This window comes from Canis lupus, chromosome 22 (genome assembly GCF_011100685.1).
Source record: "Canis lupus familiaris isolate Mischka breed German Shepherd chromosome 22, alternate assembly UU_Cfam_GSD_1.0, whole genome shotgun sequence".
Taxonomy (NCBI): domain Eukaryota; kingdom Metazoa; phylum Chordata; class Mammalia; order Carnivora; family Canidae; genus Canis; species Canis lupus.
This window is the reverse complement of record NC_049243.1, coordinates 4,563,455-4,579,724: the sequence shown is the minus strand read 5'-3', so window position 1 is coordinate 4,579,724 and position 16,270 is coordinate 4,563,455. Positions and strand designations below refer to the sequence as shown.

General features: G+C 41.2%; 1 protein-coding gene across 4 annotated transcripts in view; it reads left to right on the top strand.

Moving 5' to 3' along the window:
• LRCH1 (leucine rich repeats and calponin homology domain containing 1) overlaps positions 1–16,270 on the top strand; it is a 206,114-nt gene that overhangs the window by 168,253 nt on the left and 21,591 nt on the right. For 2 of the 4 annotated variants that reach the window (XM_038569530.1, XM_038569528.1), the window contains exons 16-18: positions 2,032–2,136; positions 10,082–10,191; positions 13,819–13,956. In XM_038569530.1, coding sequence (XP_038425458.1) covers positions 2,032–2,136; positions 10,082–10,191; positions 13,819–13,956 — 353 coding nt within the window. The remainder of the gene's footprint in view (positions 1–2,031; positions 2,137–10,081; positions 10,192–13,818; positions 13,957–16,270) is intronic. The other 2 variants (XM_038569532.1, XM_038569531.1) reach the window with 1 other exon arrangement.

Here is a 16,270-nt window from a genome sequence, read left to right as displayed (position 1 = left end):
CTAGTGAAGAACTTGGATGTCCTTGGGTTTTCCAGTAAACCATTTTGGCAACAGTGGAAGATACACGTGCATATATTTTTGTAAAAGGGTACCCTTTAAATACCAAAGATGATTCCTTTATGAAGGAAACTTTTCTGTTTTTTAAGCAAGTTGACTGATGGGTAACATGTAGCCAGGCATAATGGTTTCCTGACATTTTGGATGGGCTATGAGGCAAAGCTATTTGAGAAAATGCTTGGGTGTAACAAAGGTTAGTAGGTATTTTAGGGAAAAGCCAAATTGTGCGTGAAATAAGGCTCAAATGACTGGCCTCCTCATTCACAGAACTGATCATATGCAGTCAGAGCTGGCCTAGGCTTCCATTTCTCCGGGGTCTCAGGTGTGTGCGGGGGGAGATGGTTGGGTGGGCACATCTCCTCCGTGCCTTTAGTGATGTCCTGCCAGGAGAGTTCTCTCTGTGTTGAGGACCTCAGATTGGGCCGCAGACTTGCTTCTAACCCTTACAGCTAGTTTTAAGTAATTCTGAAACATTTGAAAATTAAGCAATCAATAGTTGAATGGATCTCCAAAAAACAATATTCTTTTGAATGTGCATCTTTACAATTTAGTTGTAAAATTGTCTCGGTGATTTTTATTTTCCCTTCCTTTTATGGAGTCCGAACTCGGCTTATCAATATTGTGCTGTTCAGCCATTTCAGATTCTTTGTAGTGGTGAAAAAGAAATGGCGTGTTTATTTCGAATAGCAGAAACCAAAGACGGTTTCCTGTCCAAGCTTCCAACCTTTCTGTAATGCTGACTAACCACTGTGGAAATCGTGGCAGTCGTTGAAAGCTTTGTGGAGTTGGTTGCTGTTAAATAATGCTGATTTATCTTCAGGACCATCAAGTGGCATGTTGGAACTTTATAGAAGTGCATTATACATTGGGGATTTTTTGCATTTTATTTAGTAACTTAAATATATTAGAATATGTATTTTTCACATTTTCTAAAAAATAATATATATAGTGATCTTCACTGAAGATCGTATGATTTAAAAAGAAATTCTGTTTGGTTGGGTAGCTTTGGGACTTTTAAAAGTCAATTAATTTTTCCTTTAAAGTTATGTATGTGGATTTCTGTGATTTCTGTGTTATAAATAAAAACAGACTGCTCAACTCAGCAAATTGGAATAAGAACTTAGATTCTGAAGTAGGCTGATAGTTTTCTTCACAAGAAAGTTTTTTTCTCTTCCGTGTTTCCTCCAAAGAGAGACAATTGCATATACTCAAATATTCATTCCTAACTCAGAAACGCTTGAAACTGATTGACATCTATTGGTGAACTAGGTGTGTTGTTAAAGAGACTCTGCTGGTGTCAAAAACTGTTTTTCTACTGATCAGTCTCAAAGACAGTATTGAGAGGTGTGTGTGTCAAGGGTTGAGCAAGGAGTCGGCCAACCACAGCTATCAATAAAGCACTCCAGTGGCCTTTAAAGAGAAATTAGAGAAATTTTACATTGCCTTGGGAAAAAAAAAAAAAAACTTGACAAGTGGTAAACACTGATTCTGTAACAGTCTCATTTCTAAATATTAGATATATTTACGCATATTAAGCTTTGTCTACGTAACCAACTTCTTTGTGTGAATCGTATTTGCTATGACTGTTAGTTATTTAGAAGGTTTTTTTAAAAAGGTGTCTGGTAGGTCTTCTGCTTTGTATCTGTGTTACCTGTGGGTACTCTTCCTTTCTGCCGACATGGTTCATTATAGTACTCTGAGTCTGGGCTTGCAGAACTGTTAAGATTAACGATATTAACTGCATGCAAAGTATATGATTGATAAGTACTAACACTCAGTTTTTATCATTCTTTTTATTTCATGCGCCATCTTTCATTCCTCTCCTATATTGTACATTTGAATTTAAATCCCATAACACGAAATTCGCTTCATTTCCATACAAACCTTATGCCATTTGTGAAATGCCGCTGCCCCTTTGGTTTTTCCTGGTCCTTGTCCAACCGTACGCGGACCGGCTCTCTTGCTCTCCTGCAGACCCAGCCCTCACTCTTCCTCCTATCTCCTTCAACAAACTTACACAGGCACAAACATGGGACAGCTCTAGCTACAGCGTTCCATCTGAAGGAGACAGTGACAATGGTAGGTGGCCTTGTACCTATTCTTCGATGTGCTCATTAATAAGCCAGTGAATATACTGAACGTTCATCTCTGTGCAGCTGAAGATAGAGTATATTCACCTGCATGCCTGCTATAAGAAACAGAGAGTAAAGCTGGGAACGTAGAGTCCAGAGAGTGCATGTGGCTTGTTCTCTAGCAGTTTGTCAAACTACACGTAATTAACTTGAAATTCTGAAGTTCAGGAGGACTTTATGATAATTTCTTTCTCTGCCTTTTCTGCTTGGGTTTTTGTTTTCTGTTTTTTTTGTTTTGTTTTTTTTTGGTTTGTTTGCTTGTTTACAAAAATTGGGGGGTTGCACATTTGGAGTGTCTCTGCTTGCTCCTGCATCTGAACAAAGCGACTTTAGAGTTTGATCTTTTATTATCTCTGCTTAACCGTATGAGATTTTTAAGATAATTAATATGATGGCTTATTCCTGAGTGGTGCACTGAAAATAATGTTAACATTGAGAAATTTCTAAAAATGAGAAATCACTTGCCTTCTCCCTTTTTTCTTCTTTTTTTTTGGGGGGGGGGCTATTTTCACCTTTAATTTTTGATGCCTTCTACCTTTTTGAGTGTCAGTTCACCTATATAATACTCAAGAAGAGTGAATTGGCCTGAAAATCAGATGTGCTGATAAAAAAATGAAGACGGCTTGTTGGACTATTAAGGATATCTTTTAATTTTGTGCCATTCAATATCTTAAGTAGCCTAAAAGATGAAAACAAAATTTAGTTATCCAGACCTACATGCCAAATAGATCAGGATCCCCATTTAGTCTAATGTTAAGATTTTAAACATTTTACTCGAAGATACAAAGTGACAAAAGTAATGCTAAATAAAACAGCATGATTTAGAGGGAACAGAAGTGAGATATGAGGTATAACCAAAAGGCAAACACAATAGGAAAATAAATTTTCCGATCATAGTTATTTTTTATTCGAAGTATGTTATATAGAAAAAGTAGATTTAAAACATTTGCTGTGATTTCTGGTCAAAATTCAATCAAAAAAGCTTCCCAGTTTCCTTGTGAAGAAGGATACATGTATATTTTGGCAGGTTAGTTGTCAAAGGAGTTTTATTATTTCATAGATTTCTAAGTTTTTTAACTGCAAATAAGTAGGCTTCAGCAGTAACGAGGCAAAAGTCCCTCCTTATACCATCCCTATTTTAAATTCTGGGAGGGCTCAGTGGAAACTTTCCCGATAAACCATTCCTTTACTCAAAAATAAAAAAGAGGGGGAGAGGCATTTTTGTTTTTCAGAAAGCCTGGCTATTTATGGGTCTGCTGTTGTTTAAAGGAAATCAAGCCTAAAATGAAAGATTTATGTGTGATTTGGTATTTCCTTAGGAGCACTATCTGAAACCAAAGAACTTTTTTTTTTTTTTTTTTTTTTTTTTAAGCTGGGAAAGATCTAGTCATGTTATGTAGCCCTAGAATTTCTATGTATATGGATGCACCGGCTAAAACTGGAGAGGTGAGGTCACACTGCTACATAGCAGTGGAGATGAGGCCACCCAGGGTCCTAACCTGGCACCATTTCCATACTCCACGCGCAGCTGTCTATTGAGGCCTCCTGGTGTAAGCTATAAGCCAGCCTGCCTTCATTTCATTAAACATCCTAAATTTCCGGTAGGAATTAATAATTGTAGAACTCTCTCTGACAAAATAACCTTGCACTGTATTTACTTGGTATTTTTTCACGTGTGCAAACTCCAGGGATTCACGGGTAGCTCTCACGCCGTACCCAAGTCTTAGTAAAGGAGCTGCTTTCAGTATTCAGGTGGCTCATCAGTCACATCAGGTAATTGGTGGCTGTCATTTATCCCTATTTGCAGTTTATCTAGAATGCACCGTGGACAACAGCTAGTTTCCTACGCAGAAATGCTCTTTATGAATATTTGTGCAGGTTCCCAGATCTGCCTTTGCACATGCTTCTTCATTCTCTTTGTGCTACCCTTGGCCTTGTGATTTCAGTATGTTTTCCGAAGCGTTTTTTAAATTAGTGAAGTTGCACTTGCGTAGTCACAAGCATACCAATGGATCTTGCAATAGAAATACAGCCTGGTTTTTATGTTCTTCTCACTCGTTCCTCTTAAGTAGGAGATCCTGTTCACTGGCCATTCTGGGCGTTTCAAAGCTGATTAGCACATCAGTTTTGTTTCCCCCATTCCTGTTATCCGTAATCTGCCCCAGGCTCAACCTTTGTAAGGAAACAGCATCTTATTACCAACTCACCCCAGCGTGCGATGTAGTTTGTCTTTCCATTTATATTCTTGAGTTACTATTTTCGGTAAAGTTGGCATTTTTAGACCTTGTTCGCTGTCTTGCCTTATATTACAATCCCCTTTTATTTAAATTCTTTTCGGTATTTCATTCCAAACGCATCTCATTTTCAATTCCCCATTTTTTTCTGAAACTCTTTCTTCAAAAGAAATTTTAAAAATGACAAACTGGCTAGAAGGTCCTTGGAAGTTTGAATTCCCGCAGCCCCCAGCATTCTGTCTCTCGAGATGGATGGGAGGATGGAGAAGATGGGGAGCATCAGGGGATGTGTGCAGGCCTGGGCGTGCACTCCTGGCACTAGATGGGGTGGCGTCGCTTCAACTGGTTCTTTTTTTTCTTCTTTTTTAAAAGATTTTATTCATTTATTTGAGAGAGAGGGAGAGAGCGGGAGAGCACAAGCCTTGGAGAGGAAGAAGCAGGCTGCCCATCCAGCAGGGATCCCGATGTGGGGCTCGTTCCCAGGACCCCGGGATCATGACCCTAGCCAAAGGCAGCCTCTTAATCAACTGAGCCACCCAGACACCCCAACTGGTTCTTAACTTAGAAACTATTTCTCCTTCTTTTGCTCTTGTGCCCTATCTCTTGCCTTTCCCCTTCACTTTGAAGTGAAAACTGGTCCTGTCTTCTTGTTGCTGTTGTTCCTATCTTCTTCTGAATCATTGTCCCTTTTTCATTTGCACTGAGTTCGTGGGTGCAAATTTATACTTAAAATTGGCCTTTGAATTATCACTGGAGAATGAATGAATGGGCATATCCTTCTTGGGTCAATGTACAGACTATTTTTTAGGTTTTTACCATCATCTTGCACTTCCAGGTATTCTTTTCCCCAATACAAAAAATGAGGAAATAGGCCATGAAAGGTGTTTCAAGCAATGCTAGCCCTAGCTCCATATTAGAATCATCTGAGTGTTTTTAAAGCTCTAGCTGTCAGCTCCACCCCCAGAGGTGCTGATTTATTTGGTGTCACATGGACTCTACACATTGATTACTTTTGTACTGATGTTTATGTTCAAGTAGGTGAGAGCCTCTAGGTTAGAATAAAATTGTCCAAAATCATAAAGAGGAAATGTGAGCATTTTGAGGGCAGAGAGAGAATGTCTCTAATTTTGGGGTGCCAGAAGGGAATAAATGAATGCATTAATCAGATTTCTAATTCACATTAGCCTAAATCTAAAGCCCTGGTATTTTTTTTTTCAAAGCCATTGTATTTCTCTGCCCTTGAATTTGTGTTATCTTAAACATGACACCCAGGCCAGGTTCTTAACTTCCAAGGAGAAACCGAGAGCTACATTTCAAAACCTCATACATCCATGGAGAAGAAATCTCCCATTGAGTTAAATTTAGGCAATAAAGGGGTCAATTATATAGACAGATAAATTCTATACCAAGCATGCATTTCACATAATAATTAAATAAACATTTCAGGCAGTTTTTAGAACAGTGGGCTTTCTTGGTTTAATTAAAAAAATATTCTTGGGGCACCTAGTGGCTCAGTTGGTTGAGTGGTTGACTTAATTTTTGGGTCAGGTCATGATCCCAGGGTCTTGGGATTGAGCCCAGCGTTGGGCTCTACACTCAGTGTGGAGTCCACTTGAGATTATCTCTCTCTCTCTCTAAAATAAACAAATAAATCTTTTAAAAGATGATATTCTTAAATAGAAAAATGGTTTCTGGTGCACGTTCTTAAGTGTCTCTTGTCTACTCTGTGCTGAGCATGATGCTCGTTATTATGGATATAACTCTGAAAAAGACAAGCAAGCTATCTGGTTTTATAGAACTTTTATTTCAGACTCTGATGAAGTCAGACCTGGAAACCAAGCTCTAGTAGACTTTTCATGACAGGAAAAATTCAGGTGACTGATTATCAGGGTAGGATAATCTCTGCAACAGACTGATCTTTGAATGAGGGAATTTTTGAAACACTTGTTTCATTTTTTTCATCCATCAAACTGTTTTGTGGGGCAGGAGGAGACACACAAATTGAAAACAGACATAAATTCTTACAGAGTCATAATGGAGAGGAACAGATCTACACTGTAAGAGAGAAAGTGATGAGTGCCGTGAGAGACACAGATACAGAATCCGGTATGGTGATAGACCGATCATTCCCAGGTCGGGGATGAGGATGAGGAGAAAAGTGAAGCAAGTGGTAGGGATAATGGAAAAATCAGTGGAATTTGACCTGTACTTGTAAAGATGAATTTGATGATCTGCACAAACATATTCATCATTCCATGCAGGGGCTTTGCTTAGAGATTTGTCTCTTCCGCTGAATAAATTACAGATATGAGCAAATCATCTTTTCTATTCCTTGAATGTTATTTATTAGATATATAGCAATTAAACAGTTAAGTAATTAAAAGATGCAGTTTTTCCTGCATCTTAAACCACTTATATCTTTGTCTCTGCCTATATACACGCGTGTGTGCGTACACAGACACACACAGAGTCCTCCACACACTCACTCTGCTCTCTTCTCCCTCTTTTTTTTTTCTTCTTACTTACACTTAAATAGAGTGGACTTTGATTTGAAAAATAGATACTAATAGTGCAGCTTTTCTTAATATTGTCTTGTAGCCTCAGCTCTCCCCCTCGAATTAAGGAAGTTCTTAAAATTTAGTGATATGAAGTGAAGGAAAAAAACGGAATAATTCTTCCTTAGATCAATTTCCTGAAGCTTTGGTTCAGCCTGGTGACTATATGTAGTATTTAAATATGACTTGAAAGGAAAGATTAAAAAAAAAAAAGAAAAGAAAAACCCACCTGTAGGTAATAGAATCAGAGCTACCATAATGGTCCCATTAAAATGATTCTATCATAATAGACCCAGCAAAATAGGCAAGCACTTATGTGCTCTTAGATTTATTACTAGCCTAAAGAGTATGTTTTAATTTCTCATATATTCCACAGTAATTAATCCATTTAGAAAACTAGTAGTGTTATAGCCATGGCTTCCAATAATTTTAGGTACATTTGAAGTATTCATTAAAAACACACACACACACAGTTCAAATGTGTTTTAGCACTTTGCAATTGCTTAACATTCATAGAGCAAATACCCAGGCATGCATATTGTATTTTTAAGATGCACGGGAATTTAAGATGATGAATGATGCCGGGACATTAAAACGCAGACACCATTGTATTATCTCACGTAGGGCCCTATCAAGGCGTAGAAACTTGAATTGTGTGCGTTAAACAAAAGCTCACGGTTAATTTAACTTCCTGATAGTTTTATATTCAGAAAGAAATCTGCCAATAAAAACATATTGAGAATATTAAGCATGCTGTATTAGATAAGATTGCCCTCTAGAAAAAAGCCAGAGGGAACTAAAACTTCCAAAGGAAACATTAAATTTGTTTAAACAAGGTTGGGGCGCCCCTTGCTGGCTAGTGTATATATTACTCCACTGTGCTCACATCCCTTGACTTTTTTGGTAAATTTGGTTTTCTTTGGGGGTATGGATTATCTCTAAAATTTACATTCCAATATAGAGCTCTTCTGGATGTTATGTTAAAGGGGTAGATGTTTTTGTTGGTCTCGATAGGATGAAAAGGCAAGCTTAGTGAATCTCCGGTTTCTTCCATGCTTCCTACCTGGTTGGTCTACCTTCTCATTTCCCTTTTCTCTGCAAACTGCCCATCTCCCCCTGCTGGGTTACACTACCCTACTTCCTCTACTGGACTTGCTTTGATTTTTCTAAATAATTAGCCTCACTTCCTGTGGGTTTGGCTGCTGTGGGTCTTGGTCACAACCCCTTTGGTGACGTGTGTCTTTAGCTCTTTTTGCCAATGACTTCCCTGGATGGCTTGAAGCAGAGGCCCAGGCCCCAGGCTGAGTCCTCCCTGAGGTTCCAGAAGGTGTTGTGTCTAGTAGACCACCCTCTTTCTCCATCTGCTGTAAATCAAGTGTTTATTAAGACAGCTTTCTAATCTTCCGTGGAGTATCAGAATGCTGATTCAAAGATCTTACAACTGACTTAGAAAATACTGAGATATGAGGAGTATAGTGCAAGTCATTGTATTTGTTTTTGAGAGAGAGAGAAAGAGAAAGAGAGTACGTGCATGAGCAGGAGGGGCAGAGGGAGAGGGAGAGAGTGAGAAGAAGACTCCCCCCTGAGCACAGAGTCTGTTGCAGGGCTCCAATCTCAAGACCCTCACCTAACAACCCCCCCCCCCCCAAAAAAAAAGACTTGACCTGAAACCAAGAGTAGGACACTTAACTGTGCCACCCAAGTGTCCTGATACAAGTCATTGATTAAGGTGGTTTGGTCCAAAGGTGCACACTGAGGTTAAAATGATATAGTTGGGTGAGCAGGGGGTAATTGATTATAGGGCTATAGGGAGTAGACTCAAGTTTTTCTCTTCTATTTATAAACTATATTTATCTTTTAAAAGTTAGTAATTGAAATAGCTTTTGAAGGGCCTGTAGGAAATCTGAACGGTGGCAGGACCCTCTTGTTGACATTATTTAAATTATGGTGATTGGAATTGCTGGAATTGCAGCACAAGTGCAGCCTTCTCTGTGGTAGTGGTTTTTAAAATGAAACTGCTCTGCCCAGAGGGTCCTGGAGGGCTCCCCTGCCCCACCTCGCCCCCTAAACACACATGCAGTCTGAAAGTCTCTGGGCTGGGGAAGCAGATACGGCTCTTACCTGCACTTGGCTCCTGCTTGGGTGCATGGGAGGTTGACAGTTTTAATGGAATGGAAATCTCAAGGAGGAAAAAAATTTCAAGTTTAAATCTGCCCTGGGCTTTGCATCATAATAAAAAGTGATTAAAATCCTTGCTAGGATCACTCTGCTACATGTAGACTATTGTGTACCTTCTCGATTAGCCTTTAGAAGATGTTATCCTTCGGAGATGTAGAGTATTCATTTTCTCTGGAGCCTGAGGCTTGCCTCCTTCCAGAGGGAGCTCCCCTGTTAGTTGCTGTTCTTGATGGTTGTCATTTTAAACACGTGAAGCCAAGGATGGCCTCTTAAGCTGCCTCTGATCTTGCCGGCATTTCTAAAAGGAGTCTCTGGTCATCTCTAAAGAACCAGCTTTCTGGATCCAGTGTCCATGACATGATAGAAGCAGAGTTTCTCCACTCCATGCTTAAAATACGTAATCCTGTGTATCATCACTTCGTTCTTAACTCAGGCTCATAAAAAGTTTTGGCCAACAGAAATGTTAACCCGTCCTCATTTTTAACATGCAGAGCAATTTCAGAGTCCTCTTATTTGAACAAAAGTATCCAAATTTATGAAACAATCGAGAAAACCCAAGTGTAAATGTACACCTAGAATGAAAGCAGCGGGAACATGAGCGAAGAGGGGAGGACACCTATTAGAGATGTGGCCCGGCATGGTCCCCGGGTGACCCAAAACCTTCGCTGCATTTAGTTTATTATCCCCCCCCCCAAAAATACCACTTCTGTTGGTCTGCATAACTCAGTACAATGTAAAATATAGTCCTTAGAATATTCAGATCAAGCTTTCCAATGTGAAGTCGGAATTTGTTTCCGGTGAGTGGCAAGTGCATTATCTGGGAGTAAACTATGTGTTTGACTTTTACACAGGAGTAGTCCTGTGGGGCATCCTGGGGTAGGCATTCAATAAAGGCGCTCTTTTTTTTTTTTCCTTTTTATTACAGTGTTTCTAAGACCTCAGAGAAATTTGGAATCTATAGACCCACAGTTTACAATTCGGAGGAAAATGGAACAGATGAGAGAGGAGAAGGAATTGCTGGATCAACTCCGTGAGGTACCCAGGAAACTGCTCATAATTGAACACTCGTTTTCCAGATTGAGGCAGCATTCTGTATATTTGAAAAACAGACTTTAAAAAAAAAGAATTTTTATTTATCCTTCTGAGAGAGAGAGAGCTTGAGCGGAGGAGCAGAGGGAGAAGCAGACTCCCCACTGAGCAGGGAGCCCGATGCGAGACTCTATCCCAGGACCCTGGGATCATGACCTGAGCTGAAGGCAGACGCTTACCCGACTGAGCCACCCAGGCGCCCCTGAAAAATAGCCTTTGAAGCAGTGCAAAAAGGCCTCATCTCACATCTAGCCAGGTCACCGACTGACTGATACTCGGCAAGTCACGTAACAGCCCTGAGTTTCAGGTTTTTTCATGTGTCAGAAAAATACTTCCCATCTTCGTGGGGGCTTTGTGAGGAATATATGAGATAATGTAAGTAGAAATACTTATTACATATGGATAAAACCTGGGGTTGTTTCAATTCAGGTATGCTTTAAAATAATACGCTGTCGCTCGTTTACTTAGCGATAATATTCCATTAATTTAAACATGGTTATTGCTACCCTACTTTGTATCCCAGCTGGTCAGAACTTTGTAATCAGTCATTTTAGAGGCAAACCATTTGAGTTCCTGCCCAAGGGTGAAGTCTGGTGCTGGGTGCCATTGGAGATTCTAAGGTTGGTGATGGCAGGGAACATGGCTTTCTTATTCCTTGTATTTCTGTTCCCACCTAGCTTCTGGTGGGCGCTCTATCTGGTGGGCGCTCTATGTAGGTATTTGTTCATCCTCGTGGCCTCTGTATCTAGTTGGAGAGCTCATATATGAGTCTATGAAAGATCAAATAGCAGTGCATGGGTCAGTTGCCAGAAAACACACTGGTATTAAAGTCAACACATCATGAATTGCTCCATAATATTCAGAAAGAAGTACCATAGTCGTGGGCCAGAAGAGTGTCCGAAAGCCTAGAAGGGATGGATTTAAGATACATCTCCCTTCCCTAGCAGTGGTTACTGACTGCTACGCTGTGCCCGGCAGGTTCTAGGAGGTGAATATAGGAGGGAACATAAAGGTCCCTGCTCCCATGAGGCCTATAGTCCACGAGAAGAGACAGTGAATGAGAAGGAGACAAATAAACATATGATTTCAGATGGCAATGAGTTCTGTAAATGAGAAATGAATCCCGTAAATAAAATTAAAGTAGGTACACATCTTTGTTGCTGCAGATACTTTATATATGGTTTAGCAGGTAGTCAGGAGGAAAGAATTAAAAACACAGACACTCTTACCACGCTTTAAGTCACTGTGGTTGACTCAACAGTCACGTGGAAAAAATCAGGCCCCTGTCATTCGCCTAGAGTATGGATGTGCTGTAAATTTGGGAGATGGACTTTCAGAGATAGGTGAAAATAAGATCAGGAGCCGAGCCTCACAAAGAGTGACACAATTTCATCTTTAAAGGGGTGGGTTGTATTGGTTGTTTATGTTTTCATTTATGATGTAAACTAAGGGACTGCAAGAGTGTGGAGGGAAAAAAGTAGGTGTGTTCACACAGGACGGTTCTGAAAAGGAACTGTGTGATGCTATTTTAGGCACTGGTTTTCTGGTGCTTCATTTATTCCAAATCTCCAAATTAAGTCATTCTTTCCTAGGCTGTTTTCCATTTAACAGGAGCCACTGTTATAAAATATTCATATTTGCAGTTTAGAGAGTTAATCTCTCTCCTTCTATTTCTGAGAAGATGGACCAAACCTACTTTCCTCTATTTCCCTAAGTACAGCTAAAACCCCTGTACATTATATATAAAATAAACATAAGAACACTCTGAAAGGTAGAGAGAAGACAGCAGACTGGCTGGGGCCCCTCAGGACTAGAAATAACACAGTGGTGAATTCTATGGGCTTTCTTTTTTATCTCATATATCTCAGACTTGGAGCAGAAGTAGTTGGAAACCCAGAAAAGATTGCCCAAAAGCTTGCTTATTTTAGTCAAAGTACCAGGAAAGGAGCAACTTAGCAAGACCAAAAAAAAAAAAAAAAAACCCTTTTGGACAATAGATGCTTTACTCCAGCTAAGCATCCAAAAATACTGTGGCTCCACCCTTATCCATGCTAGCAAAGATGAAGCAGCTAGACTTCTACACCTGCTGAATGGTGTCAGAGAAGACCAAGACATGAGCCAGGAGTTTCATCCCAGCTAGCTGGGAACAAGCCCTTCTCCTCCCATGGCATCAGTGGGGACCACTTGGGAGCCTGGATTTCTACCCACATCCAGCAGTAAGAACCTCCCTCCACCAAGTCAAATGAGACCAAATGGGAAGCATAGACTTCTGCACTCACCCAGCAGTAACAAGGTAGTAATAACCCCCCTTTCCCTGCCAGAGAACTGTCCAAAAAGGCCAGTTAAAACAGAGTTTCAGTGGGATCCAGAGTCTAGTAACGTAATTAGGCAAATGTCCAGGTTTCAACAGAAAATCACTCATCCTACCAAGAACCAGATGATCTCAAATTGAGTGCAAAGAGACAGTCAACAGGGACGGCTGGGTGTCTCGGTGATTGAGTGTCTGCCTTCAGCTCAGGTCGTGACCCCAGGGTCCTGGGATCGAGTCCCTCATAGGGCTCCCTGCAAGAAGCCTGCATCTCCCTCTGCCTATGTGTCTGCCTCTTTCTCTGTGTCTCTCATGAATAAATAATATCTTTAAAAAAAAAAAGAGAGAGAGAGAGACAGTCAAGAGATGACAGCCACAATATGGCAGAGATGTTAGGATTACCTGACAAAGATTTTAAAGCATGCATGATAACCATGCTTCAACGAGCAATTACAAACATGGTTGAAACAAAGAGAACAGCAGAGCACCATAGCAAATAGAGAATCTCAGTGAAGAAATAAAAGAAATAAGAACCCAGGAAGTAAAGGACTGAGAAACACATTATCCATAACAAAAAGCCAGGTGGAGGGGCTCAACAGCAGAATGGAGGTGACAGTGAACTGGACAGAAACCAACAGAAGTTACCTAGTAACTTATTGGAAAATAAGCGAACAGAGTCTCAGGGACCTGTAGGAATATAGCAGATGGTCAATATTCATGTTCTGGGGGCTTTGAGGGAAAGGGACAGGTCAGGGTGGCCCAAGGTGACCCTTGGGTCAAGGGAACACAGGATCTCTGTATTATTTCTTGTCACTGAGTATGAATTTATAATTATCTCAACATAGAAAGTTCAATTTTTTTTTTAAGGAAGAAAAATTGATTTCTCAGCTAAAACATAATCTAAGAGAGAAACATCCCTTAATCCCTCCTCTGCCCTTTGGCAGCCCTTTCAGAACCGATGGTAGACCTGCTTTCTCTGGGTCACCTCATTCCGGTTTTATATTTCATAGGCTGAGGCAACATTGAACTCAAGAAGTAATCCCAGTACTCCTTTCACTCAGTTTACTAAACATTTTAGACCCAGCTGAACTTTCCTGTAACAGAATTTTTACTATAATGCCTTCTAAAAAAAAGAAAAAGTAAATGTCAGTGTTTGCCCGATGTTCCCATTCTTCTTCCTTGTAATGAAGTTGGTAAATACCTGTGCTCGTATTTGACTCTCAGTTGCCTGAGAACGACTGGCTTCCTTCCGATTCCTCCCGCAGAGCATCGAGATGAGACTCAAGGTCAGCCTACACGAAGACCTGGGGGCCGCCCTCATGGATGGCGTGGTCCTCTGCCACCTGGTCAATCACATCCGCCCGCGATCCGTCGCAAGCATCCACGTCCCTTCCCCAGCAGTCGTAAGTAACTCCAGACAAAGGGAAACGAACTTTCACGTAAGGCCAATCCTTTGGGGACAGTGTTGCTTGTTAAAGATGCCAACAGGGTCGCCCAGGACCTCAACAACCAGATGAGAGGAAAAGAAAAAGCTTTGAATGAAGCAACATTTTGACCATTTATATTTACTTATAAATTACCTATAAATACATATAAATATGTAAATGACCGAAAAATAATTTCTTTCCGAAGTAAAGCAAATCCGTTAAAGGAATTACTACTGGTCAGGGCGCTAACCTTTAAGGCCATAAGGACGTAAAGATTCATTTCTCACTAGGGGTCATTTAAACAATGAGAAGTCTTTTCCAGAAAGCTTTTTTGGTTGGTGGCTTCTCTGCTAAATGGAATCTGCTTCCTTTATTAGTCACTGAGGATTTTAGGATGACTCGGAAAAGATGTAGATTCTATGTAAAATGGCATTATTTTAAAAAGAGATTTTGTTTATTTATTCGAGGGGGGAGCACAAGGAGAGTGAAGGGGCAGAGGGAGAGGGAGAAGCAGACTCCCTGCTGAGCAGGGAGCCGGGTGCGGGACTCGATCCCAGGATCCCGGGATCAAGGCCTGAGCCGAAGGCAGATGTTTAACTGACTGAGCCCCCCAGGGGCCCCATAAAGGACATTTTCTATAACCTGTCAAGCCAGAGGTTGGCCAGCCAGGCATTAATTCAAGGATTCCTTGATGCCTTACTTTGCTCAGGGGGACACTGAAGGTACCGGGGCAGTAGTGACAAAAGTTGATGGGTGAGACCCTGCTAATAAACTAAAAATCCTCGTCTCCACTGTGGGTGAGATGAGGCGGGCCCCTGGGAGCCTCTGCCTGTAGGTCACAGAGCACGTTTCCATCCCCAAGAGAACTACAGAGTCACGTTCACCGTCCTTCAGATGCGGGCGGGCGAATCTGGGACAAGCTTGTCTTTGGAGCCCAGTTGGGGGTTCAGGCAGGTAGAGAAGAAAGGAAATCCTGTCCACACTGGCTGATCCTTAGGAAAGGCGGAGGGTGGGTGACGGGCACTGAGGGGACCACTTGATGGGATGAGCACCGGGTGTCATACTGTATGTTGGCAAATTGAATTCCAATTAAAAAAAAAATTTAAAAAAAAAGGAAAAGTGGAGGAGTTTAAGGGCTAAGAAGGCAGGGTTTGGGTTCAGACTCCAGATCCACCCATAAGCCACAGTGGGCAAGAATTTAACCTGGGCAAGAATTCTCTGGGCGAGAATTTAACCTCTCTTTAATTCGATTTGTTCTCTCTCACGGAGATGTTCTTGTGAGCACGAATACCGGCCAGTGGCTTCGTTAGTGTTTATAGAACAGATTTTCAGAATTCAGAGCCCCTAATTCCGAGGCACAGTGCTCATAGAATATCAGGTAACGAGCGTGTTTCTCCCTCTGTCACCTGCAGGAAAGGCTCACAGTGACATTCTTTCTTTCCTCCTGGTGGCGGGAGACATTGGTCGAGGGTTCCCCTCTCGCTGTCGGTCTCCTCTATATCGCGCAACATAGTTTTCCTTTGCAAAACTTTACCATTTTAGCTCAGAAATCATGGGAGGGGGGAAAGGTCAGTTTGTCTTCTCTTTTACATCAGTCTCTAGCTTGATTGAGTTTGGGCAGCCAGGTCTGTCCTGTAATCCAGGATGAAACTTTCCAGGGTTTTCTACAGATGAGGTCCACGCTGCCAGAGAGGGGTCTGAGCCATACGCCCAATTCTCATTTCATTTTTTCCCAAATTCTAAGAGAGAAACCGTGACTCCTCACAGCTTCCGATTTGAATTCACGGTTATATTATTGATAGTGAGTAAGAACCATGTATCTGAGCATTTTTATATTTTATTAAGCCTCCAGGGGAAATGCTGCATTCTTTTCAAAATCTTTTGGTTGTCAACTTCCTTTCTTTTTTAAAAAAAAATTTTTTTTAAGATTTTACTTATTTGAGAGAAAGAGTGTGAGCAGGGGGAGGGAGAGAGAGACTCCCCGCTGAGTGTGGGGCTCCACCCCGGGACCCCGAGATCATGACCTGAGGCAAACGTTTAACCACCTGAGCCACTCAGGTGCCCTTATTTTTCTTTTTTTTTTTTTTTTTAAAGATTTTATTTATTTATTCATGAGGAGCACAGAGAGGAGAGAGAGAGGCAGAGACACAGGCAGAGGGAGAAGCAGGCTCCATGCAAAGAGCCAGATGTGGGACTTGATCCCGGGACTCCAGGATCACACCCTGGGCTTCAGGCAGCACTAAACCGCTGAGCCACCCGGGCTGCCCCCTATTTTCTTTTTTAAAATAGA